Source organism: Meles meles, chromosome 13 (assembly GCF_922984935.1).
Source record: "Meles meles chromosome 13, mMelMel3.1 paternal haplotype, whole genome shotgun sequence".
In the NCBI taxonomy this organism is placed as follows: domain Eukaryota; kingdom Metazoa; phylum Chordata; class Mammalia; order Carnivora; family Mustelidae; genus Meles; species Meles meles.
Window position 1 is genome coordinate 60,614,788 of NC_060078.1, and position 26,768 is coordinate 60,641,555.

The window sequence follows — 26,768 nt, forward strand, 5'->3', positions numbered from 1 at the left end:
GTGCCCAGCAAGAGGCATGGGAAGAACTCAAGATGGTCACTATTTGCAGACAATATAATTGCCTACTAAGAAAATCTAAAACTGACCTGGAAAACTCTGACAGTGACTAGCAAGGCCAGCACACTGTGCACACAGTGAAAAGGGCCGTAGCCTTGGAGCTCCTGGCTCTCCCACCTGGTAAGTATCTGAACTTGGACAAGGTATTTAATTTCTCTGATACCCAGCTTTTCTACCTGTGAAACAGAAATAACAGTGGCTAGGCATGGGCTTGTCGTAAAAATGACAGGAGATAAGATACTTAAGCAGTGTGTGGCACACAGCAGATACCTGCAAGACTTTAGCTACTACTACACACCAGCAATCACCAACCAAAATGCAACCAGAAATCAATTCACAAGAAAGAATTTAAAAGTTGTAAAATAGCCAAGAATAAGCCTAACAAAAACCACCCAAAACCACCACCAAAAGGAAACAAGACAGGCGCATATGAATTAAAAAAACAAAACAAAACAAAACAAAAAAACAACTATAAAGCTTTACTGAAGGACTCAGAACTGCTGAATAAGTAGGAAGATATACCATGTTCCTGGATAGGAAGTCTCAAGATCTAAAACTGTCACTTCTCAAAAACAAATAAAACTGTCACTTCTTCCTTAATTATTCAATAAATTCAATACAGTCCCACCCAAACAAGATTTTTTACTTAATCAATTGATTCTAAAATTCATCTGGAAGTGGAAATGTACAAGAATAACCAAGAAATATTTTTTTTTTTAAAGATTTTATTTATTTATTTGACAGACAGAAATCACAGGTAGGCAGAGAGGCAGCCAGAGAGAGAGTGCGAGGGAAGCAGGCTCCCTGCTGAGCAGAGAGCCTGATGCGGGGCTCGATTCCAGGACCTTGGGATCATGACCTGAGCCAAAGGCAGAGGCTTTAACCCACTGAGCCACCCAGGCGCCCCAAGAAATATTTTTTAAAGAACAACAGAAGGGTTTTTTGTGTTTGTTTGTTTTTAAAAGATTTTAGTTTGCGGGCAGAGGATGGCTCAGTTGGTTGCGTGTCTTCAGCTCAGGTCATGATCTCACAGTTGGTGGATGGAGGCCTGTCTCACTCTCTGTGCTTAGTGAGGAGTCTATCTGAGATTCTCTCTCTCCCCGCTCTCCCCCACCGCCCCCACTGTCCCTCAGCCAGCTCATGCACACTCACACTCTCTCTAAAATAAATAAGTCTTAAAAAAAAATAAAAGCTTCTACTTTTAAGTAATCTCGATAACCCAGTCTGGGGCTTGAACTCACAACTCTGAGATCAAGAGTCACATGCTCCAGTGACTGAGCCAGCCAGGACCCCCAAGAAAGAAGTTGTTCTACCAAATATCAAGCATACTCTAAAGCTGCAGTAGGACGTTCATGCTGGAACAAATAGATCAATGGATTAGAATAAGACTCCAAAGCTATACCCACACATTTGTAAGGAAAAGTAAATCCTAAAGTTTTGGTTTTTTTTTTTTTTAAGATTTTATTTAGGGACACCTGGGTGGCTCAGTCATTAAGCATCTGCCTTCTGGCCAGGTCGTGATCCCAGAGTTCTGGGATCAAGTCCCACAACAGAGAACCTCCTTTTCCCTCCCCCACTCTCCCTGCTTGTGTTCCTCTCTCACTGTGTCTCTGTCAAGCAAATAAATAAAATCTTAAAAAAAAAAAAGATTGTATTTATTTGACAGAGAGCACACAAGCAGGGGGAACATCAGGCAGAAGGAGAGGGTGAAGCAGGCTCCCCTGCAGAGCAGGGAGCCCAATGCAGGGCTCCATCCCAGGATCATGACCTAGCCAAAGGCAGTCACTTAACCAAGTGAGCCACCCAGGTGCCCCCTAAACGTGGCTTTTAAAGACAGTTGATGAAGAGTGACCCAAACAATAAAGGGTAAAGATACTACAAAATACACGTTTGGAAAGAAAATAAAATTAGAGCACTACCTCAGAACAGACCTCAATTACAGCTGGATTAAGGACAGATACCTTTTCAAAAACTACATGAAAGACCATAAAAGTATTAAAAGAAAACATAGGAAGATACTTTTACAATTTTAGAGTGGGAAAGACATTCTTTTTTTTTTAATTTTTTTTTTTTAAAGATTTTATTTATTTATTTGACAGATAGAGATCACAAGTAGGGAGAGAGGCAGGCAGAGAGAGAGAGAGGAGGAAGCAGGCTCCCTGCCAAGCAGAGAGCCTGATGCGGGGCTCGTTCCCAGGACCCTGGGATCATGACCTGAGCGAAAGGCAGAGGCTTTAACCCACTGAGCCACCCAGGCGCCCCTGGGAAAGACATTCTTAAGGGGATACAAACTCTGAGGCCGTAAAGGCAAAAAAGGACAGAACTCTTCACACAACCGAACTCCCGAATGACAGAAGACACTATCAACGTCAGCTGAAAGGAATTACCAAATATATACAATAATCAAGAGATTCATATGCAGAACATATCAAGAAATCTTATAAATCACAAGGGGAAAGATAGATTAATGAGCAAAAATTTTTAATAATTAAAAAATACACATGGCCAAGAAACATGATGAAAACCTCACAGTAATCAAAGAATTTCAAGTTAGACCAACAGCGACAATGGATACATATGCTTCTAGACCATTTACTGCATGCCAGGCACTGTTCTAAGCTCATTATATGTGTGTATTAGTTCACTTAACCCTAGAGATATTCCTACATATTTGATGATAGTTTTCCAGATAAAATAATAGTATGGTAATTAAACTTGTAAAGCATCACTGTCTTTCAGAATATACGCCAAAATGTTCATATGTTTGCTTCACAAAACTACAGAAGGGATAGTGTGTGAGGCATACTGAAACAGCAGGATTGACCAAGAATTGGCAATTAGTCTATTGATATATATTTTGAAATTTTCCAAAAGGAAAAGTTTAAGTTACTGTGAGGCATTAACTACCAGTATCCTTACCCTTTCACAGATGAGGAAACTGAAGAATAGAGAGGTTACAAATTCACCAAGGTCACAAGACTAGTACGTGGGAGGACTCAGGACTTGACCTCAGCCAGGTGGGCTCAAGTCCAGCTCATAATCACTCTTCTATAACCACTCGAAAATTAGATAATTTTTTACCCATCAGAGAAGCAAAAATTTTTTTAAAAACAAAAAACAAAACAGGGGGTGCCTGGGTGGCTCAGTCAGTTAAGCGGTCAATTCTTGGTTTCAGCTCAGGTTGTGATCTCAGGGTCCTGGGATGGAGGCCCATGTCTGGCTCCCTGCTCAGCGGAGAATCTGCTTCTCCTTCCCCCAATTCACTCGTGCTCAGGCATACACACTCTCTCTCTTAATAAATCTTTAAAAAAAAACCCCACAACAACCTGATATTACCCAGCACTGGTAAGTCTAAGAGGAAACAGGTACTTGTAGACCTTGTTTGTGGATGTGTATATTCTGATCCTGTCCAACTAGAGGGCAACTGGCAGCATCAAAACGTTTAAATGCACTTTTTCCTTAATCCAGCAAGTGTCTTCCATGGATCTTTCCTAGAAAAACACCTGACCACATGCACCGAGGCCAGACAAGCCCCGGTGTTTTTTCAGGTTTGCTGAGGGACCTGAGGGGCTGGCATCTGAACAGGGGCATGAGGTGGGAGGATGATGAGAACCATTAGGCTCAACCGGGGCTCCACAAACAAACGGAGGAGAGCAGAGCTCGCCTGCAGAACTGCTCAGATAAGCCAGACATACATTCAACACGTTTATTTTAAAATCGGATTCTTTCTAAACATAACTCACATTAACAAACCAACAGAGGGACCTTGAAATTCAGAGTTAATCCAGATTTGGGCAGGAGCATTAAGTATTTATAATATCAACAGAGTAGAGAGATGAGGTCAGGTCGAAGAAAAACTACATGACCCACAACCCTGTCTGGGCCTAGCCACCCCAGCTTACGTGTGCGCCTCCTCTGGCCTAGTGGCTCAGCTTCACCCTTGGATTTTGTGAGTGAAACATTCCCAGCTTTACTTATGTTAATGCGGACTTGGTTTCTCTCCGTTGGAACCAGTCTGTCCTGACCACCAGAGAGCCTGCTCGGCAGCCATGGAGCTGCTCCCCCATCTGACTGTTTCTCCCTGACAGCTGCGCAACAGGCTCTGCCAGGCGCCTACTGGACACCAGGAGGCCTGGCTAAGGACACCTCAACCATGAAGTCCATAGCTGGTGTGTCTACCAGGGGAGCAGACAAAGTGGGACAGCACAGGCTGGCCTTCAACTCCGAAGAGGGTGAGGTGGTCTCTCACCCTGGGCCCAGGAAAAAGTCTTCTCTCCCACTCCCGACAGAGGGTAGATGAGAGCAGATCGTAAAGGTGTCTGGCTGGCTCAGTTGAAAAAAGCATGCAACTTTTGATCTTGGGGTGGTGAGTTCAAGCCCCACATTGGGTGTAGAGCTTACTTAAAAAAAAAAAAAAAAAAAATTTTTTTTTTAAAAGAACAGATAATAAAGATGTGCCTGAAGGACTGGTTTAGGCTTTTGAAGGCAGAAAGCCCTGATCCTGAGAGATTTGGCTCTTGGATACTTTCTGACAGACTGAGTACAAGTTCTGCCAGCACCCACACAGCACCCCTGCCCAGCCAGTGCCTGGGACCCCTGGAGCGCCAGTTCCCTGAGGGCGTGGCCCAGTGAAAGCTGCGGTCCCAGCATCTAGCCCATCTGAACTACAGACACACATGGAACAAGTGGTAAGATGGAGATGAGAACCTGGGAGTTCATTCTATGTTTTCTTTGTGTTTGAGAGTTTTCAAGATTAAAAATTTGAAAATACACACACAATAGTAAAACTTTGTAACCCCAAGAAGCCCCTTTGTCACAGCTCCTTTTCTCTCCTCCCGCCCTGACTCCGTACAAACAGGCCCCCAGAGCAAGCAGAAAAGGGATCTGGCCATATGAGCAAACTCAAATATTCCATCGCTGGATCCCTCTGAGGGACATACCAAATGCAGGAGGAACCAAGCAGGAAACTCACATATCGCAGGTACAACTTTTTCTTTAACCCACGGAGCCTCCCAGGCGCCCAGGTACAACTTTTTCTTAAAAAAAAAAAAAAAAAATGCAGAGGGATGCCTGGGTGGCTCAGTCCTTAAGTGTCTGCCTTCTGCTCAGGTCATGATTCCAGGGTCCTAGGACTGAGCCCTGCATCGGGCTTCCTGCTCAGTGGGGAGCCTGCTTCTCCCTCTCCCTCTGCCACCCCCCCCCCCCGCTTGCGTACTCACACTCTCAAATAAATAAATAAAATCTTTTTAAAAAGTTAAAAAAAAAAAAACGCATACTTCAAACAGTCCCCCAAAACCCACTCATTCTTTTTAATGAAACTGGACTTAGGTCAGGAAGCCACCTAAAGTCATAAATCAGAAACCAGGTATGAAGAAACCAAGGCTCATTCATGGAAAATCACTTTCTAGAGCATAAAATAATATCATATGTCGTATAAAAACTCTACAAATACATCACCATATAGTCTGCAAACAGACACGTTTATGTGCTGATATATGTCTACCGAGTCTATTTGTATAAAAAATCTGAAACCAAACATGACCTGTATTTGAGCTTCATGTTCCTCTGAAGACCCATCTCCTTACAGGTAGCCACTGTGTGGAGCCTGTCACAGGGAGCAGCATCCCCGTTCCTGTTTCTCTGAGCTATTCCACACCCTCCCTGAGTCCCCCAAATTCTAACCAGCCCCTGCTCTCTGTACAGCCTCCCCTCCATGCTCCTGCTCTGGACTTTGTCAGCAGCCCTCGCCTCCCCACTGCCAGCCTGCAGGCACCAAATTCTACCTCCGAAGGCCCTCTGGTAGGCAAATAACTTGGCATATTTGTTTTCTGGGAAAAGTCAACCCCTCGATGTTTAATTTCACCTCTTTGGAACACTGGAATAATGTTCCAATAATAATAATCATGAGCCACAGGGAAACACTGAGGCCAGGGCGGTACCTGACTCGGGCCAGGCCCACCATCAGTGCCACCAGGCCCTCCCTTGAAGTGCCAAGACTTGGGGCAAGGTGGGGTATGGTACCAATGCTACCTGTGATCTGCGGGTATACACGTGCATACACACCTGTAAGTGACCAAATTACAGACTTCGGACAGAAAAGTCTCCCTCCCTCCCCACCATCTTCCCCAGATAAGATCAGATCACCTTGTCTTTCCACCTTGTGTGTCTCGTCAGAAATTGGGGGTGGGGGAGGGCTGCCAACTGGAAATGCCCTCACCACCACCCCGTATGTGGGATCCGCCAAGGTAGATACCAAGAAAGTACATGCCAGGCCACTGATTTCTTTCCTGTGGAATCTCCACACCTCACCCCCGCCTGAGCAACATGGGGAAGAACACCGTGGAGATCAGCCTGTCCATCCATCACTCCCCTCCAGCCTGTTCCCAGCCCAGAGCCAGGAGGTGGCTGCCGGCCATTCAGCCCTCAGCGGCCGACTGACTGTCCAAGGTGGAAAGCTATTTCGTGGCTCAGCTCCCAGGTGCTGGTATTTGGCTCCTGGGAGGAGAGAGAACATGGGCCCAGTCACAGCCCTAGGACAAGGTGCCTGCCCAGCTGGGTTGTCTTGGCCTTGCCACCCTCTGCTGAGACGGCACATGTAAGTGCACGCGTGTGCAGACACACACAGCCTGTGTTTGCTCCCTCCTGTAAGGGGGCACCCAGGATGCCACACAAAATCTCACACAGACACACCCACCGCCACAGCTTCTTGTTTCCACTCCTGATGAGGACAGGAAAGCAGGTCCGTGGACACACTCACGACCCACACATTCACACCCTACCACACGACGTGTGTAAGCACTGTGCCCAGAGTCGTCTCTCCCCAGTCTTCCTGCGCACTTGTGATTTTTAGTCAGCCCAGGTGTTAAGCCCCTGCCATTTTCTCTGTCTCTGTCTCTGTCTCTGTCCCTCCCTCTGCCCTCCCACGGTAAGTGCTTTCAGGCCACACAATGAGTAGGAGGAGGAGAAACACTTCTATTGAGGAAGGCGTTTTGTTGTTTCATCCCAAGGGAGGGGCAGGGGTAGGGAAGGGGGGGACCCACAAAATTTCTAATAAGCAGTTTCTCTCCTCAAAGCTAAAATGATTTTCTTTAATTGCTCGGTGGGAACAGTTTATCATGGGGGTCTCTGCCCTCCCCCCCACCCCACCAAGCCTAATTGACTTACTGAAGTTTAACAGGGGCTTTCACCTGGAGAGACTGCAATTATTCCCCCCATCCCACATTCGTACCTGGGCTCTCCCCACAGGGGGCCTTTGTTCCCCCTAAATACAGCAGTGACACAAATGTCCTCAGCAGCAGGGGAACGCAGGGAAGTGGTAATTTTCAGCCCAACGCAATTAGCTGAGGGCTTTTCAGCCTTCCCAGTGAATGGTAGGGAAAGTTCGGCATGTGGGAATGGTGAGCCAGGCTGCTCTGTGCAAGTCAAACAAAAGAGGCATCTGAATTGGGCCCCATGGTGAGCCAGACCAGGGCTGGTGGGGGCAGCTGGGACTGGGGCCTAGACGAGGGACCTACATCACCACCCATCCAATCCGAGTCTTCCAGTCAGGGCCAGTGGCCCCAGGCAGCTAGCTTTCTGGGAGGTGGAGACACGCAAGATGAGACTGTTGACTTGTACCTAGTACCACAGCCCTGCATTTATGATGCAAAGAACAGGCAAAAGATGATGGACCGCACTGGGGCAGGACTGGGGGGCCCGAGGGCCATAGTGCTATGTCTGTCCGGCTGTCCCCAGAGGCCCTGGGGCTGGAGCTCACATTACATTTTGGGCCTTCGCAGACACCTCCCAGTTGGGAAATGGGAAGCTTTAAGGAAAGAGACTCTTCTGGGAGCAGAGACAGGGAGACCCACAGCCTCTCGAACACTTGCATCTCCTGTTGTTGCCACAGCCGCCCCTACTGCCTAGCTTGGCAGAGGAAAAACAGCTCTCTGCTCCAGGTGGCTTCACGGCTAGAGAGGCACAGGGTGGAGGCAGCAAAGGGCTTATCTGGGGTCAGTGCTGAGGTGTCCAAAGGTCAGAAATGGGGGCTTCGGCAGTGGCAATGACCACTGAGCCAAGAGACCAAAAGGTCTGCCAGCCTCTCACGACCAGCCCTTATTGAGGGAGAGAATGAGGGGCTGAGCTCAGTGCCAGGCGAGAATGCCCAGGACGCAGGCCAGCACAGGCACTGGGCAGGCCGCACCATGGTGCACGGGAAGGGCCAGGCGCCGGGACACAGGAGGCCAGTGTCCAGCGCCTGTTCGGTGGCTCACAAGCTGGCTCACCATGGGCAAGCCTATGACCTCCTGGGACCTCACATTCCTCGTCTGTGAAACAGGAAACAGAACAGTGTTCTTTAACTTGCTAAAAAGGCAACAGAACTTGCGAGAGTTAGCATCTCTGACAGATTTATAAAAACTGGAAATGGGGGGGCTCTTCTGGGTATGCAGAAGTAGGGGATGGGGGGAGCGCGCCATGTGGCCTCCGACCCTCCTGCCTTTGACGCAGACCTAAGGCCCCTGTCTGCAAACAGAAGCAGACCTTCTCCAGGGCTACTCTGCTACGACCACCCCAACCCCGCCAAACCCAGGGCTGATGAAAAAGAACAAAGCTGCAGCTGCCCACCACACACACCGCTGTCTGCAGACCGGCCTCCCAGCTGCCCTCAGACCCACTACCAGAAGTGGGACCAGGCGCACACCGGCCATCCTCGCCACACACTGTGGAGTCTGAGAGCCCAGGGGAACTGTGTGCAGGCACAAGTGTGGCTGGGGGCAGCTGGAGCTGGGTGGCACATGGCTTATAGGAGGTGGTCAGGTCAAATGTGCCTGTTAACCCACCGCTGAGATCCAGCCACAAGGACCGTCAGAATCGGTCGTGTTACTGACACCGTGCTCCGCACTGGCCCCGCTGCTAGGAACTACTACCGTTCCCGCGCTCAAGCCCCGGCAACAGAGGTTCAAAGCGATTCTCTACAGAAGCGTCTACAAAGTAAAGGGTGGCTAGTCCAAACACCCTCAGCTCAGAGACATGAAAGCAGACCCTCCCTTCACACCCTGCTATTCCTGAAACAGCCTCTTCCCTCTGGGAACAGCCCAGACCAACACACAGCAGGGGCCAAGCAGTCTGTTGCTCAGAACAGCTGGCCTGGCTTCTGTGCCCCCGTCTTCTACTGCCCCTCATCAGTCCTGGGTCCCACCTGCCCAGGCTGCCCTCTCACCTCAGGTGGAAGCTCCTGCTCTGGCACTTGCCGCCCCCTCACATAACAAGGCCTTGCCTGGGTCATTCCTTCTACGAGTACCCGAGAGCACCTAACCCAGCCCCGTGCTACGGGTGCCAGGGGGATCAGGGAAAACAAAACTCACAGGCCTGCCCTTAGGCAGCTTAAGGTCCAGCTAGAGAATCAAGTCTTCAATTCACATTAAAAAAAAAAAAAAAATCAGAAGAAATTCAAGACCATCAGCAAGTTCTAATCCCAAAGGAGAGTAAGACCCCCTCAGTAACCCCCAAGGCTGGCAAGGCAGACAGTGTCACACAGCAGCTGGAAAGCATGAACTCCGGAATCGGATGTTGGAGCCCAACCCCTAAGTGCCTCACTTAGCAGATTTGACTTTAGGCATGCTAATCAAGCTCTCTTAGGCCTCAGTTTCCTTCCTTGTAAACAAGGGGTGAGGACAGTAGCTGTCTGGGAGGCGTAAGGAACTATAAAGCGTTCAGCAGGGCACCTGGCATTTGGCTGCCATCATGGTCCTCATTGCTGGCTAGGTTGCACAGAGGCACGGGGGACTCCCAAGTAAGAAGCAGCCTGTAAGGGGAACCTACATCATTCCCCTCCTGAAGCACCCAGAACTAGGTAAGAAGAGAGACCTTGGGTTCACTGTGCCCATTCTGCAGACCACTTCAGAAAGCTACTGTCAGTGCTGATGACAGACAGGACAATTTTAACCTGGCCGGGGCCACAGGAGATCAAACCAGGAGCCAACCAGGAGCCCTGAAGGGGCAGACTGGAATTTGTGCCCCCTTTAAACTGACCACAGCCCCCTTTGTCCTCTCCTGCCCCTCACTCTGCCCTCAGACTGCTGGCTGGAATGTGGGGCCCCGGGTGCCAGAAGGCCCAGGCCAGGCAGGAGGCCGGGAGGCACAGGTGGTTCTCAGAGGCGATCCCTGGGCTCCAGAAAGCAGTTCCCCCACAGGCACAACAAAGCTGGGGCTTGTTGTCGGTCAAGGCGCCTATGCTTGTTTGGGCTACAGCCCAGACGGTGGGGTGGCCGGGGCAGGCCAGGGGATGCAGAGCTGGGGGCAGCAGCCAGCCCTTTTGGCACCAGCATCCTCCTTCCCTGGGTTTCTCACTTTGTTCAGCATGGCAACTGAAGGAGGCCGGGGAAAGCACTTTTCACTACCCAGCAAATAAAGCCACAGGGAAAAGGAAAAGGATGAAAGGTTTAGGGGTTTTAAATTTTGGTTTTTGGGTATTTAGTTGGTTTGAAAAAATAATAAAAGTAAGTTGTTTCTGCAATCCAATTAATTTCAAACCCAGGATTCAGAATGTAAATAGCCAACAGTGATCCCACAGCACCTGATACCTATCGGCCCTTTTCTGACACTTCAACTCCCGTGGAGCCAGAGCCCGTCCCGAGAGGCCTGGAGGGAAGCTTCTGGGTGGTTGTTGTTGCTGTTTTACCTCTTGATAGGGGTGGTCAGGGATGGGGCACAAGTATGGCTTCAGTCCTAGCATAAAACTCTAGGGCCTCAAGCTCCCCAGGACCACACATACCCACGTGGTCCTGCCCATCGCAAATATGCACGGCTTTCAAATGGAGGCCTGACACCAGGGATTACCAGAGTCCATGTCTTCCCAAGAATCAGGTCCTCCTGGCCCCAGCCTTGGACAAGGCCCCCTACAATGTGCGGAACCAATGCCAAAGGGGACCATAACTTACTTGTTTCCTTCATTATCTCTAGGATGAGCATCCTCACCCACAGGCCATTCTACCTCTGGTAGCTCCCTTCGCCTGGGCCTCTGAGCATGTACTCTAGACGTTTTCTGGTCCTATCACCTTAGAGGATGAGTGCAAGGACAATTCTCATGGCTCTCTGGCCTAGGAGAGGTTTTCACCCAGGCCTTCTAGAAGACACTGGACATGGGAGGCCTTCCCTAAGCACCAGCCTGCACAGCTCACCCACTTCCTCTGGTTCAGCTCAAACTCCCCTTCATGCTTGCTTTCAGACATGTATTTTCTGGTAGCATGTTTTTAATCATGCATTTTTGAAATCACCAACTATAAAAAGCATGGATTTTTCTCTTTGGAAAAACATGAGGATACCAAAAAGCTCCTTTGATTAGAAGTTTCCTTTCCTACTAAGCCACTGGGGATGGGATACAAATCTTTTAGAAGAATGAAACCAAGTGTCACAAATTTGCAAACACACTTGACAGTAGTTTGGGTTCCTGATTTACTGGCTGGGTAGCCCCCCTCACTTCAGGCTTTCATTGCTACGCGGTCCCTATGCCAAATACTGGACACTGTTAGCCACTGACAGAAAACCAACTTCCCATTCTCCCCCTCCCCCACCCCAACATTCTGTTCCTTCTGTGGAAAAGCCAAAGAGTTTCGACCCTGATGATAAACTGCTCAGAAGTGTCAGGTCAGCTGCGACCCGCACAGGCCTCGGCCCTCTGCCAACTCCACAGCTCCTGCCTTGTCGGCTCTGGTCGGCATTCTCCCACATGCCCACAGCCACCTGCAGGGACTCGCTTGAGAAGCCCACAGCTTCTTCCAGAGAACATTTCCTTGCCTGCTGCCACCAACAGGAGGAAAATTCACAGACAAGAGGAATCCCAAGGAGAAGCCTGGGCAAAAGATAAGCTAGAGGGATGAGAGAACTTGAGGAAACACGGAGACTGCCAGAAACTCCATGACCAGGTTCCCAGCCCCCTCTCCATGCTCCAGGGAAGAGAAAACATACAGGCATTCATATGTGGCCTTATGCTGAGGTGCCTTCTTGAGGGGATGCAATCCCAGGAGAAGCAGGGACAACAACACAAGTCAGGAAACTGAAAGGCAGAGGAACCCACGTGCATCACCTCAGGAGAGTTCCTGTTCGGGGTGGGGGACCCCCAGAGACCAAGGAATCTGCCTGCTACCCTGACACACACCTTCAGACATGTGGGCTCAGAGACAGGGGGCGGGTACACGCAGAGCTGGGAACGCAAAGGCCGAAGATCCTGCGCCCGCAAATAAAAAAGCAGCGCTGGCTACTGGTCACTCAGCTAAGGTGCCAACCGCTGCCCCAGATCTTCCGTCATTCCGTCTCCTCTTCTTTGGGAAGTGGGAAGTGCAGAGGGATACTCTTCCACTTTGGGAGGGGGTGGAAATGGAGGGAAGGAGGGGAGACCTACAGGTGATCAGTGAGCTCCTAAGTCCCAGGTTCACCCAATCAAGTGGTCCCCAGGCCGCTGAACAAAGGGACTAGGCCTCCATTAGGAATTAGGTCTACCAGCCCCAGAAGACAGCCTGGGTACTTAATGTCCTCAGGGAGGCTGAGCTAAGCAGAGACTTGTGGTAAAAGCAAAGGATGATTTGGGAGAGAGCAAAACCTCCAGGTCTTTGATACAGCATGACAAGCATGGATTCTAAACGAGATTTTGTAGCTCTGTGCTTGGTACCACGGCCATGGGAGGAAATTCTCCAATGACAAAATGCTGTCTTCTCTCAGCTTCCCTGAGAACACTGAACACCAGATAATCTAACTGACTAGGCAAAACCTAGACAAGTCACTTCTTTGCGTAAGCACTCCAGATCAGAATTCTCTTGGGATGGATTATACTCTGGACACGATCCCGGGGGCAGCAGCAGCAGGAAAAGGAGTCAGAACTGTAAAGTCAGGTTCACCTGTGTCACATTGTCTTCCATGGACAGGACCAATTCACCCTTCTGCCTGCATGGAAGTTAACACGCATCCCACCAGGCCCGGTTGAAGGCAGCACACTCCTGCCCTTCTCTGGCCCCAAAGGACAAGGTCCTAGGCATCCGGGAAACAGCAGCTGTGTCAGACCACTGCGCTGTAGCTGAATTCCACCATTTTGGACTTTTAATTCTAAAGTTAAAATAGTCAGATATCAGGTCTCCGGGAAGGGTGGGGTTTCTAATTAACGTTTTTGTTTTGTTTTGTAAAGATTCTGTATTTATTTAACAGAGAGAGAGAGAGAGAGATCACAAGCAGACAGAGAGACAGGCAGACAGAGAGGGGGAAGCAAGCTCCTCGCCAAGCAGAGAGCCCAACGTGGGGCTTTGATCCCAGGACCCTGAGATCATGACCTAAGCCGAAGGCAGAGGCTTAACCCACTGAGACATCCAGGTGCCCCATCTAATCGACGCTTTTCTCAACATCCCCAAATCCCTCAATCTTAGTTGCAGAGGTGAGGCTCCCCACTTTCACCAGGGCTTCTCTACTTCTTTATTGTCCCAGAACGAGGAAGGCCTCGAAGCACCCTCCCACTGCCCACCTCTCTCTCCTACCTTGTTCCGCACTTGGCTTTAAACCCCTGGGTGCTCTATGAAGTTACCAAGAGCAATTCCTGCCTCTTCCCCCAACCTCAACGTGACTGTACTTTTAAAGGGACGAAAACAGTCCGGGGATCCCCAGAGAGGCCGACTGCACTCTTCCCCCTTGTAATGAAGCTTAATAATGAAATGCCCTGCACTCCAGTTAGTAAGAAATGCTCATTTTCTCCAGCTGAACACACCTCCATAGATAGATCTAATTTGCTTCCATGTTTCTACCTCTTTCCTCCATGGAGCCTGCATTTAAAAGGCTGTGATCTGGTGTGCCCTCCCAGCCAGGCACTGGCAGAACAGCCCCGGGAGGTAGGGGGAGGTGACGGTGTTTTTGACAATCTTGGAGCCCCAGCCTGACCATCCCTGACACCCCTTCCCTCCATGGTCACATCCATACACATAAGCTGTGTCTCTATTAGGCTCTTTAGGAGTTGGTCCACAAAATGGAAGAGAAGGGAGGGGAGAAATAGCATTTGGAGAAGTTAAGGGAAAAGAACAGTAAAAGGAAAAAGGGAGGGGGTGGGTACCACCAGGAGTGCCTATTTCTCAACGAAGGAAATGTTCTCTGCCACACAGTGGCCCAAAGTAGGAGCTGCTCCTTACTGGTGGGCCCCTCTGGGACTCAGGCCCCTCAAAGGCCTTGGAGTTCCAGCTGCTTTCCCCTGGTCGGGCCTGGCAGCGGCACTGGCACCAATTCCTGAGACAGTGCGCAGGGTGCCAACTGCAGCACAGAGGAGACGCTGTGCTTGGGGAACCTTGGCGGGATGCCTCCCCAGGGTCACCTCATCTTAGGGGCCAGCCCACATCTCTGCCTTCTGATCGTATGGAAAGTGAGGACACAGTCCATTTCTAAACACTGGACTCAGCTGAAGGCCTCCAGCACTATACCAGATGGCAGGGCCATGGCCTGGCCATGGTGGTGGGTAGGCAGGTCCTCACCCACTGGCTCCCTGACTCAGAGGGATCCTTGCACTCCCCCCTCACCAGGAGTAGAGCAGGCCACATCAAGGCTCCCAGTCTCCCCCTCCTAGAGGCACATGTACACACGCCGGGGTTCAGAATGGGTAAAGACCCTTTCCCCGACTTCTGACACAGAGAGATGAATGGTAAAGACAGAAGACATTCTATTCTACTGGACGGTCCCCAGTGAGTGTGAGGGGCCCCAGTTCTCCTCACTGGGGAACATACCTCCCATCCTGACCCAACATTCTAAGGGACTCTTCCCTCCAGTGCCAAAGAGCAGCATTTGCGATTTGTCAATGTTCTCCCAGACGCTGGCCTCTTTTCTGTCTGGTCCTGTGCTCTTCTGACCCTTACCAATCACCGGAGAGTCGTCTACAGCAGACTTGTAGTCTCCCAGCACCCCTCCTGCCTGCCCCCACCTCCCCAAACCCCTGCAGACAAGGCCCTGCCCTGACTCCCTGAGGCTCACAATCTGTGCTTCTGCCAGACTCAGTCACGAGGGGGGTGTAAGTCATTTCAAGCTGGCAGCCCTACACGGTAGAACGAACTGCCCCGTGAGGCGGGGGGTGGGGGGGCAAGCGTGTGCCTGAGCATCCCAAGGTGCTCTGGCTTTCTAGGCCCCCCACGGTGGTCTGTGACAGACACATGGATGGGGGAACCCTGTGCCAGCCAGAGTTGGCATCTCACCCTACCTCTCAAATCTGCCACTAGCCTCCAGGGCCGAAGACCCTCCAAGAAGAGGCCCTGCAAGACAAAGGCCCGAGGCCCCCCAGCCTGGCCTCTCAGCCCAACACAGGCCCGCATTAAAATCAACACTCCGTGAACACACAAAACTGACAGGGCAGAGGGGGAGCACACATCGGATACAAAGATCGGGCTCTCAAGAGACGCGGCCTGTTGGTCTCCCATGTTAGCTCCAAGCCACTAAGCGCAGGGTGGGAAAGAACGCCGTCGCAGTGGCAGGCTCCCGCCTGGGCTCCGGGCTCGGCAGCCTTTTCACGGGGAAGATGCCTCCACCTAGAAAAAATGCAAGCATTGTGTGGGGACCATTAATGCATGCGCCTCTGCACATTCCTTCGAGAAGGAGGACCGCACTGGTCCCTGAGCCCCCGGCCCTGTGCCCCAGTGATTGTACAACAGGCCTGGAACACACTGCACATGCCACCTGGTCCTTCCCCCCAGGCCCCCGGCTCTGTGAGCGGTGGGAAGGGGCCAGCCAAACACCCCAGCTTCATTGTGCCCCAGAAAGAGGGGACTAATTACTCGCCTACACTCTGGAGCGTCCAGGGAGAAAACAGAGGCCAGTGGGGTGGAGAGGGTGGGAAATGGGGGTGGGGGGCTTGAAGAAGGGAGAGAGAAAGCCACAGGATACATTTCAAAGTTTCTCCAGCAATTTGGGGGTGGGGGAAAGAAAGCCTGGTCCTGATGTGAAATCATACAGAGGTCAGGGCTGGGTCTCCCACCCTTGTGAGAAAGTGGTGAATCGGGGACGGTTTATCAAACGATCATTTTTTTCTTTTGAAACCGGGAGGCAGCAGCCTGGACAATTCTGCAGATGTGCTTGATGAGTTAGGGACAAAAATGGCCCTTCTCTGCCCCCCTCCTCCCCTCCTTCTATAAGGGCTCCCATCGGGGGTTGCTTCTCCCTCCACTGCCTCCCGGGCCCTCCCCTCCCTTCTTCAGTGGTCAGCTGAGACCCCCACCCACTGCTTGCTTTTGTACTCTTGGCCTTTGGACATACTGACAGGGGCCTTTATGAGACCCCAATCAAGACCCCCATGTCACAGGTACCTAGTAGAGACACCAGACCTTTTCAAACAAGGGACAACAAGGAAAATCGGCGGGCCCATTGTCTCTCCTCTGTGCTAAGTGAGATGAAAGGGACCCGCGGCCCCCTCCCCACAGCCCGCCTGCCAATCACCTCTAGTTATTAAGGTCACAATGTGTAAATTCTTTTGACCTGCACCTAATCAAAGATTCACCGGCCCTTTCAAATCCGAATGGGGAGGAGGGGAGAGATTCCCTCCCATAAACCCAGCAAACTCTCCCTCAATAAAATTTCTCTCTCTGATTCCTTCTCTGCTTCCCATCTCCACCCCCTCGCTTCTCCTCACTCCGCCCTCCTCACCACCAGCTTCAAACACAAATGACAAGCCCCATGGAATTACTACCCCGAAGAACCTGAGGAGGATTTGAAAGTTTCTATTTAATTCCCTTTAAAGAAAGATTTCAGACAGGCATAGTTGCCCAAGCAAGCCCAGGACCGGGGCAGCCCTTGTGGCTCTGAGGCCAAATTGCTCCAAACAGCGAAGTGGTCAGTTGGCTTTTTACGTTCTCCTCCATCGGCCTCTCGCTTTGCTCTGAACGCCATCACGCATGAAGCAAACACCACAGGAGAAACCCAGAAAGGACACGCTCTCACTTTGTCACTTAGCACCTCCAGCTCAACTGCTGAGCCTCTGAAACCGAACAGAGGGAAAATTACCCAGCCCAAAGTAGGCTGCCCTCAAGGAAAACCACCACAGGGAAGCACAGAGAAGAAAACGAGAGCCAGAGGAAAGAACTTGAGAGAAAGCAAAACTTGGAATTTACTGTAGTTCAGAAAGTATGTAATGCTTAAATCAAGCAAGGAGAATCAACTGTTTGCAAATTCCATGCATCAATATCAAGGCTATGCATTTTTACCGTATCTATCCTTGTGTCACATAGAATGGGGAGGACACGTGAATTTATGTACACTGTCCACTGCCGATCTCACTGGATGCACCACTCTCCCCGGCTCCTAGCTTTCCTGCCTTTCTGATGGGACCTTTGGCCTCTTGGTTTCTCCTTGCCCAGCTGCCTTGACTTCTCTGTGCTTTCCCTTGACATGAATCCCTCGTGGTATTTCAGCTGTTGTCTCCATGCCATGTCTGAGCTCCAGGCCACCATCCCTGGCTGTCGCTGACCACAGCTACCTGACTGTCCCACTACTGCCCCAGACCAACAGGTCGAAGATGGAACACGGCCTGGTCAAAACCAGGCCGCCTTCAGTTACCAGGCTCAGGGAGGAATTCATGTGGGTCCCTTCCATCCCTGCCACGTGCAGCTGTGACCACTGAGTTCTTCCTGAATTCAGTGCCATCTTCCCACTCTCCCTGGGAGCCCAGACCCTTAACTGCTTGCAAATCAAACTCCTGGTAAACTATCCCAAGGGCCTCGGCCCCTCCCCCTCCAAAGCATTCTGTACACATGTGCGGCCACATGAACCCTGTAACTGACTCAGTGTGGTCACAAATCTTCCAAGGGCCCCTGCCATCCTCAGGTTCAAGTCTGACTGCTCCTCAAAGCCCCCAAAACCCTGCCCCAAATGTCTCCTCCAGCCTCACTGCTCACCACTCCTTACATAAACTCTCCACCTCAGCTGGCCGCACTGGTCTCCTCTAGCCCCCAGACTTACAAGGAGCTTCCCTTCCCCATCCCTTACTAGGTCTTTGCTCCTCCCATCCCTGTGCCTCAAGTTCCCTCCTGTAATGTAAACAGAGCCACCATTAAGTCCCACTTCATATCCCACATCACCCAAAAAGCCCCGCCCCATTTCACTAAAAGGCTACTGCTTTCTTCTGATTTTCTGTCAAGAACCTTGGCCACTGATGGCACTCACACTCCATACAGACTGGGATGAATTGTTGGTCTGAGTACATGCACTGTTTTCCCAACTGGACCGCGAGCTCCTGGGTGGTAAAAACCGTGTCTTGGGCTTCATACTCCCCATGTGACACTGCACATAGAAGCTTTCTCGAAACACTGGGAAAGGCAGGCATTTGGACATGTATCACATGCAAAAAAACAGTCGAGTTTACATTACCTTTTTAAAAAATTCCAGTATTTTAGCTAACTTCTTTCCCCACAAAAGGGCCCAAGCATGAAACCAAGTTTAATGCTGCAAAAGTAAAAGTAAAGAAGGACTTTTTCAGGGTGACAGAAATATTCTAAACTAAATTGTGGTGACGGTTGTACAACTCTGTAAATTTACCAAAAATCATGGAGTTGTATACTGAAATTGTCTCTTAAAATGGCAAATTTTATGGTATGTAAATTATACTTTCATATAACTGCTTAAAATAAAAGCTAAATGTAGGTCCATGCAACCTTGATTTAAATAACTATGTAAAGAAAAAAGGAAGAATTCTTTCTATAGTTGCCTGGTGCTGAAATGGATATTTAAATGCCCTTTATGTCTGTGCTCATTACCAAAACATTTAAATAAAAAAAAAAAAAAAACCAAAAAACAAAAAACAACCAAAAATGAAAACAAAAAAAAACAGGAAAGGTCAACAGAAATCCCCAAATAGGGGCGCCTGGGTGGCTCAGTGGTTTAAGCCTCTGCCTTCGGCTCGGGTCATGATCCCAGGGTCCTGGGATCGAGCCCCACATCGGGCTCTCTGCTCAGCAGGGAGCCTGCTTCCTCCTCTCTCTCTGCCTGCCTCTCTGCCTACTTGTGATCTCTCTCTCTCTGTCAAATAAATAAATAAATTCTTTAAAAAAAAAAAAAAAAAAAAGAAATCCTCAAATAAGAATTAACTCTGAAGAGATAGTCAATAACTATTATACTATTTTGTGACCCTTTTTTTTTTTCCATTTAATAATAGGCTAGGACATCTTCTGGAGTCAATAAATAAAGGCCTCATCACCCTTTCAGTGGTGAGGTGGATACCACAAAATATTCAGCCAGCCCCCACTACTGGATATTTATGTATGCTTGACATATGTCTTTACGCATGCATCTTGCACACTTGTCTGGTTGTCTTGGGATAAATTCCTAGATGTGGAATATATGTGTCAAAAGGTTGTCATGTTTTTATTTGGGTACTCACTGCCAAAGTAATGAAATTTTAAAACTCTAACTTTCCCTCTTATTCCTGGATCCGCCCTTACCCGCCTGCAAAGGATTTTCCTGGCCACAGACCTTTAACAAGTGGCAGAATCCGTTGAATAATCTGTATTTTTTCTTCCTTAATTTTTTGTTTTTATTCTTAACCACAGTTCACCCGGGATACTAGTAAGATTCAAGCTGGCCAGGAAAGGAGGGTGTTGTGAGCACATTAACCCATGTGTCGTCCCTCTCTCTTGGCCAAATGTCACAGATCGCACCCTACGTCCAGCTGACCTTTTTCTTGGGTCCTTCACCTTAGGACCCCAGTCCACTCACTCACTTGCTCTCCTCCCATTTGGGCCAAGGAGAAAAGAGGCTCAGGCTTGGCCACCATAGCTAAAGCTACAGTCGCGACAGAGAGTAAGTAACAGGAGAAAGAGAAACACCCTACAAGACAGTCCTCAGGAGAGAGAGACAGGAGGGTCACATGCTCAGAGCTGGACTCTCTCTGCAGTCCCTGAAGGCCACGGTGCAGCAAGTTCAGAGTGAGGAGCGCATGCTAATAAGCAGTGGCCGACTGAACGTGGAAGCATCCTATAGGGGAGTGTGCTCCTGAGACGCCAGACTGTGGCCCAGCCACCCCCGGACTCACCCCGGGGAAGACTCGAGCTAATCTCGCTCTCAAAATTCCCCAGTGAAGAATGAAGGAAGGAAAACTCCTGGCGGCCACAGGCAGAAAGGGTACATACATTTCACTTTACCCCGCACAGCGCAGCGTTCCCCTCCCTATCAGTTCGGCCCACGTTTGTCACATGTGCAAGAGGGCCACACAGAAAGGGGTGGAAGCAACCCACAGCCGCATGGCAGCTCGACTCCTGGGACATCCTTGCCCTTGAAAAGCTCTTGCCTCTGGCCTCTCTTGTGTCTTCCTGTCTAGCTCTGCTCCTAGAAAAAAGTCACTCTGAATCTTCCCACCTGACCAGCTGGTTGCTCTGCCAACACACTGAAAGCAGGGGTCATCCCCTGCCTATCCCCACCTCCAGCATCACCAGAGCAGCCAGAAGCAACCAGACAGCAGTGTCTCCAGCCTGGAAGCAGAACGCCACACATGCTCTCTAGATGCAGCAGGTGAAGCATGGGAAATCAGGAGGAAAAAAGCCCGGTGACCCCACGTTAGACTTCAGCAAGCCTACCCACAGTGTAAAGAGGGTCAGAGAGAGCAGAGGATGAGAGCTGTGGCTTTAACACCTTCTCCCAGGGGGCACGCTCCCAGGTCTTCCAGCCGGCACGATGACAAGGCTCCAGTCCCCAGGGCCAGAGCGCACGCCGAAGCATACTGACTTTAGATGGGGCCTCTGTTTCCAACCTGCTGTGAGGATCAAATACTATATCATGAGCACCCTGACCACTGTTCTAGAAGCTGGATTATGGCTTCGCTGTAGGAAGAAGCAGAGGTGGAGACAGCAGTATAAGCTGAGCAGGGCCAGAGACAGGTCTGAACACAAGAGCACGGAAAAGATACAGGTGTGTGGGGAGGGGGTGGGAATCACAGCAAAATACAATTTATATTATTTTAATCTCCTGAAAGATTCTCTCCCATAACTTGAAATTCTCTTCTGCACATTAGGCCCTGCTCAAAATTTTGGAGGTTATCACATCCCAACTGGAACTCCTTTTGCCCTCTCCTTTACTTTTTTGTGCACCATTCATGTTTTAAATTTGCATTGCAGGGGCGCCTGGGTGGCTCAGTGGGTTAAAGCCTCTGCCTTTCGCTCAGGTCATGATCCCAGGGTCCTGGGCTCGAGCCCCGCATCGGGTTCTCTGCTTGGCAGGGAGCCTGCTTCCTCCTCTCTCTCTCTCTCTCTCTCTGCCTGCCTCTCTCCCTACTTGTGATCTCTATCTGTCAAATAAATAAATAAAATCTTTTAAAAAATAAAAATAAAAAATAAATAAATAAATTTGCATTGCAAACTATGAGAAAGGAAAGCTTCTGCAGAAAGCAATTTCCTGGGCCAGCAGCTCTTGGACTAATATTCCCTTTGCAATTACCACGGCTTCTGCATGCACATACTCTCCTCCCTCCTCCTTCCTCTGCTCTTCACTGTCTTGCCAGCACCTTCTGTCTGAGCCATGCCTATCAGATACAGGGTACTACAGACCAGGTCACAAACTACCCCCTCTGAAAATGCTCTAGTCAGAGAAAGGAGCAAGACCAAACGGGAAAGGAGGCAAGGACCTTGGGTAGTTGGCTTGGTGGGGCACCCCAGAGGCAAAGGAGTTTCATCTGCTGCCCACGAGCACAGAACTTACACAAGACAGGAAATAAAACCCCTCCCTCAAAGGTTAAAATCTGGAAACTTCGGAAGAGTCCTGTTGAAGAAACTGCTAGAGAGGCAGAAGGATTAGCAGATGTCCCAGCCATACAGCCAGGGTTCTTTTAGTCTTGTTCTGAAGGAAGAGAACACAGTGGTTGGCTTGCTGAGGCATAAAGTGTCCTTCACCATCATCCTACGGAGAAGCTCTAGTCAGCCCAGCAGAATTCAGAGTCTACACGGACTTTCTGAGCACCTTTACAGACAGCTCCCCACATCAGTAGTATCAACACATTCCACTGCGGTTCTATATGACTGTGTCCATGCTTTCTCCTGTCCCAGCTCTTAGGTCCCCAGCTCCTAACCTCCCAAATGGAACTACTATAATAACGGAACTCACTCACACCCAGAGATGGTCACGGGCAGCAGAAATCCTGTTCTTGGGTCTTAAGCCCATGGCCAAGCAAGGCCATGTGTAAACGCCCTCAACTCAGACACTGTGGACTGCCAGCTGGACAGCCCAGGAACCAGGACTCCGGGAAATGGAAAGGTGGTGGGGGAGACAGGGACATCTTTTCAAAAAACTTGGTTTGAAATAAAAACAAGGAACTTAAGACTTGACTCCAAACTGAAGTACCAAAATCTGTCCCAAAGGGTCCAAGATTCACCTACTTGCAGCCGGAGGATGGGGGATCCTCCAACCCCTGACATCACCCCCCGAATGCACAAACATTATGCTACTGATCCAGCCACATCTCGTCATGGCTTTACTCACCTGGGCCCAGTACCAACCCTCCCCTACCCCCAACTCTACTTGGAAGTGTGAGCTCCATTGCCCCAAGAAACTGAAAGCACAGATATTTCATGAAGATGCCTCTTTTGATTGATCTAAGCGTTACAGCAAACAGGTGGAGAAATCTTCTTAAATATACGAGTATTATCATGACAGAGCCACTGGAACGGATCAGTGCTGTAAGTCAGACAGGGCTAGAAGTTTCCGCCCCACCATCAGGTTCCTCTTTAGCCTTGACAGATCAAACTCAAGCCGAAACAGGCTACAGAGATCAGCTCAGCATCCGAGCCAAAGGTCTTCACAGTGAGGGACCAAAGCTGCCCTGGCTGGGCCTCTGCCGGCCCGTGGCCCAGATTAATCACCAGCAGGCGGGGCCTGGACACCAAGCTGCAACCCGAGCCCAGCAGCACCTGCGCAGGGGTCGCCCCTGCCCCTCCCGCACTCCTCTCGGGCAGGACTCTGGGGCGTGAGGGTGGCCACCTGTTGGCCAGGCTACCTGGAGCAGGAGGGCAGGACACTCAGCCACCCTGAGCCCTGCAGATAAGTCACGGATAGTGCGCGCGGGTCCATGGAGAAAGGAGGAAGGATACGGCAACTCAAGTAGTAAAGTCAGCCCTCCAAGAGAGAAAAATCTCAGCCTCTGGACAGGGAAAGAGAAAGGTGCCAGTGCTCCTCTCTTGACTGTTCAGAAGGAAACTCTAGCTGGAGACCACCAGTGGGTGAACTCAGCCCTGAGGCTCTGAACTAATGAGATGCTCTGGGCTTTTTGGGACACATTCTTGTCATCTACGCATCAACAGGATGCTGCTGGGGAGGACAGAGACCAGAGCAGGGATATCTTTCAAAACATCCCCAAATGCTGCCAAATATGCCTTACGAGAGGGAGCTTAGAAACAATTCTCCCTGTCAGGGCACAGAAGGGCTTCCTCTGAATACCAGAATCTCAGAGAACAGGTCTCAAATGAGCTCCTAGATCTTAAGCTATTTCAAACACCCGTACCCGCAGAGCGAGCAGCCACGTACGGCATGTGTACACGTTATCTGTCAAAGCTAGAACGCACTTTTCAGGACCAAAGGGCCCTATTATAAATTCTTCTCAGATGGCAATCTCTTTTATACTGTTGTTTCTCTAAGGAGAGTAGGAGGAAGTATTCTTGAGGCTCAAAAAAAAAAAAAAAAAAATCAAAAGGAGGAAGATAAGCATGAAGATCTGTATCTTCGAACCATCTGTCCCAGGCCCTCACTCGTGGTACAGGGAGCAGGCACTCATGGATGCAGCCTTTCCCACATGCCCCGTGGCTCCAGGGAAGGAAGAGCGGGAAGGGATCAGAGGCAGAATAGAGTGTGTGTCCCTTGGAAGAGGAAAGGAAAGAACACGTCGGACGGGAGGAGAACGAGCTCCTACACAGCACCTTCGTGTTAGAGGGAACACCCACATCCTGACTGTTCCACCTCGTACCTCCAGAGCTCCGGCTCCGGAATTCCCTTTGAACTCCGGCTGCAACCCAGTGAGGACAGAGCAGTGGCTACAATTACACACTTGCTGGGGGTGGGGTGGAGGGGGGGCGTGCATGTGACAGGCCATGAAAGGTCCCTGCCTATAAAACAGACTGGAAAACAAACCCTTAATTTAAATGTTAATGAAAGTGCTGTGGAGACATCAGAGGCTTCCCGGCTGCTCAGAGAACAGCTACACCAGTCCCAGAATTTATAGCTCCCCTTCGCCCTCCCACCTCCCTCTCTGCCTCATCACCCACTGAAGTTTAAAGAGTACGTGTGTGTGTGTGTGTGTGTGTGTGTGTGTGTACACACACATAAACCCACCAACTAATTTTAACATTAACTCCATGCTTCCACCTGGGGATGTGGACTGCTAAATTATGTGCTGGCAGAACAGTGATCAAAGGTGGACAAACACAGGCACACTGCACACACAACCCAGAGAAGCAGGGGCGGCTCCGGCAGGGAAAAGCCGTGCTCTCTTCCCGATGAGGGCAGAGAAGAAACCGCTGTGGTGCAGGCGGGGACTAGAGCCAGGAGGGGCGGGTGGCAGGCGGGTCCTCCGGTGTGCCAGTCCCCCAGCTGGGAACTCAACACACCGTACTGCCCTCCGACTGGTCCCTGCCACACAACGCTGTCTAGCTCACAGTGGCTTCCCCAGGACCTAGCAGTAACAGGGACTAAATAGAGACGGGGTCGGGGGAGGGAGAGAGACAGACAGCCGTGGAGAGAGAGAGAGAAAGAATGCGACAGAGACTGAGGGACGGCCATGTCTCCCTGTCGGGAGAGGCAGGCTCTCCGGGCATGGCCGCATCTTCAGTGCCCTATCTTCTGCAGTGGCTTCTGCTTCTATTTGTGGTGTTTTATTTAAGTCTGCTCTTGACCACTGAGCCAGCCTTGCTGGCCAGGGAAGAAGTGGCTCCCACAAGTGGGTCCTGGGCCAGCCAGGGCTGGTTGGGTTGCTGGTCTTAGGCCAGCAGCTCGGCACATGAGCCTCCCTGAGCCTGTCCTGCCCTGGGCAGTGGCAGAAATCCAGGGTCTTGAGGAAATGAAACCCACCCCCGTGGCATCTCATCTTTGCTACCGATGGGTACACTTGCACCCACTGGAGAGGCTTGGCTTAGCCAGGTGGGGAACTCTAGGGTGGTAGGCACTGCACTGAGATTCAGCAGGACCAGGCTCCATTTCAGTCGTATCCCTATACTGATCCTTTTCTAATTTACAGTCATTTCAGGCTGGACCACCAGGTGGCCCATCTAGCATCGCCCAGAGCTTCCTTCTTTCCCCAGGTGTCATGCCCCCTCTTCCCGCCGTGCCCGCCCCCAGCCCCTCTGTAGTGTCCTTGTGCCTCTGACTCTCTCATCTAGGACCACCACATGCAGAAGGCTCCCTCCTGTGTGCTCTGCAGCCTGGCAAAGGAGGACACCGAGCCACTCTTTGCTTAGGGAAGGTCTCCTTTCCCTAGACAGGCCCAAGAGGAAGCTTCCCTCTGCCCTGGCCCCAGGAAGGCAGGACAGAGAGACCAAACTGACCACAGGTCAAGCCACAAGGTAAAGCACAACCAAGTCAGCCATCAGAGTCTCTCCTCAGGTTATTGAGGTTAGGGTTCCTTTTCACAGCCCAGCTCATCACCAACCAAAAAGAGCAAAACTCAGAGGCACAACCATTACTTTTGACTCATTTTCCCCTAAAAGCTCAGAGTTACGCAGTCCAGGGCCACAGGATTGCTGAGCTGCTGGGAACCAAAAGAATCCAAACTGAAAGTTGGCTGCCTCTTTTTTCCAATCTTTCAAACCTCTCGGTCAGAGAAAACTCCAGCTGCCATTACCTTTCACTAAAGAAAGGTGTATTTCAACAGGCTGGTGAATGTGCGTTTACCACACACACAACACACAGTAAACCCTGTAGCCACTGGAACAAACACCCTGCTCTCCCAGCAATCCGCCCCCTCCCCAAACAGTACACAGTGACTGCTTTCCTTCCAGACTCTCCCTCACCTCTGGGAGAAATGAAGCAAGCAGGGGCAGCTCCTTCATCAAAACCCCCGAGAGACCACAACTCACTTTACAAATTTGAATCGGTACACTTCATGCAGACTTGGACTATTCCACCCAAAAACAAACAGGCCACCACAGTAAGCAAAGTTACACAAAATTATATTGTATACTTAATAACACAGCTAAGTCAATTTTCTAAACCTATATCACTCATGTATTTCCCTAATGACAGAAACAAGAGAGAAGGGATTAAAACCCAAGTGTCCTGGGAAGCCTTCTGACCACACTCACATGATAGCAAGTGTTGTTTGGAGATAAAGAAAGGAGTTGGCTGAGCACCTCCTCGTTCTTGGAGGACAATAAATATGGTGTCTGCAGAGGAAGGAGGAGGTGTGGGTTCCTCGCTCTGCCCCTAGCAGGCAAACAGGGCGAGCGGGTCTCCAGAGTCATTTCAGCCCCCAGGGCCCCACAGCTGGCTTGAAGCGCCCCAGTCCGCACCAAACCAAAGATCAACAAGCATCGCAGGCCTCCGGGAGAACCCAGGCCTCACGGATGTCCTGCTCTCCCCGACCCCTCTGCCTCAACTGGGGCCTCTAGGAAGACAAAATGTTCCTCAGGCCCCAAGAGCCTGTCAAGGGCCGCAGCTACCATCCACCATGCATCCACGGTGGATGAAGGCACAGCGATGACCTAGGCCTGCCTCGTGGGCGTCCCTCCGCACCCCAGGACGCGGCTCTAGGCAAGAGACCTGAG

General features: G+C 50.5%; 1 protein-coding gene across 3 annotated transcripts in view; it reads right to left on the reverse strand.

Moving 5' to 3' along the window:
• Nucleotides 1-26,768, reverse strand: part of FBXW4 (F-box and WD repeat domain containing 4) — an 80,899-nt gene that overhangs the window by 21,111 nt on the left and 33,020 nt on the right. The window contains exon 6 of one of the 3 annotated variants that reach the window (XM_046026193.1): nt 15,005-15,575. The exons of the other annotated variants lie outside the window; for them this stretch is intronic. Within the exon in view, the coding sequence (XP_045882149.1) occupies nt 15,368-15,575 (208 nt within the window). The 3' untranslated portion in view covers nt 15,005-15,367. Of the gene's footprint in view, nt 1-15,004; nt 15,576-26,768 lie in introns of those variants that run through there. 3 annotated transcript variants of the gene reach the window in all.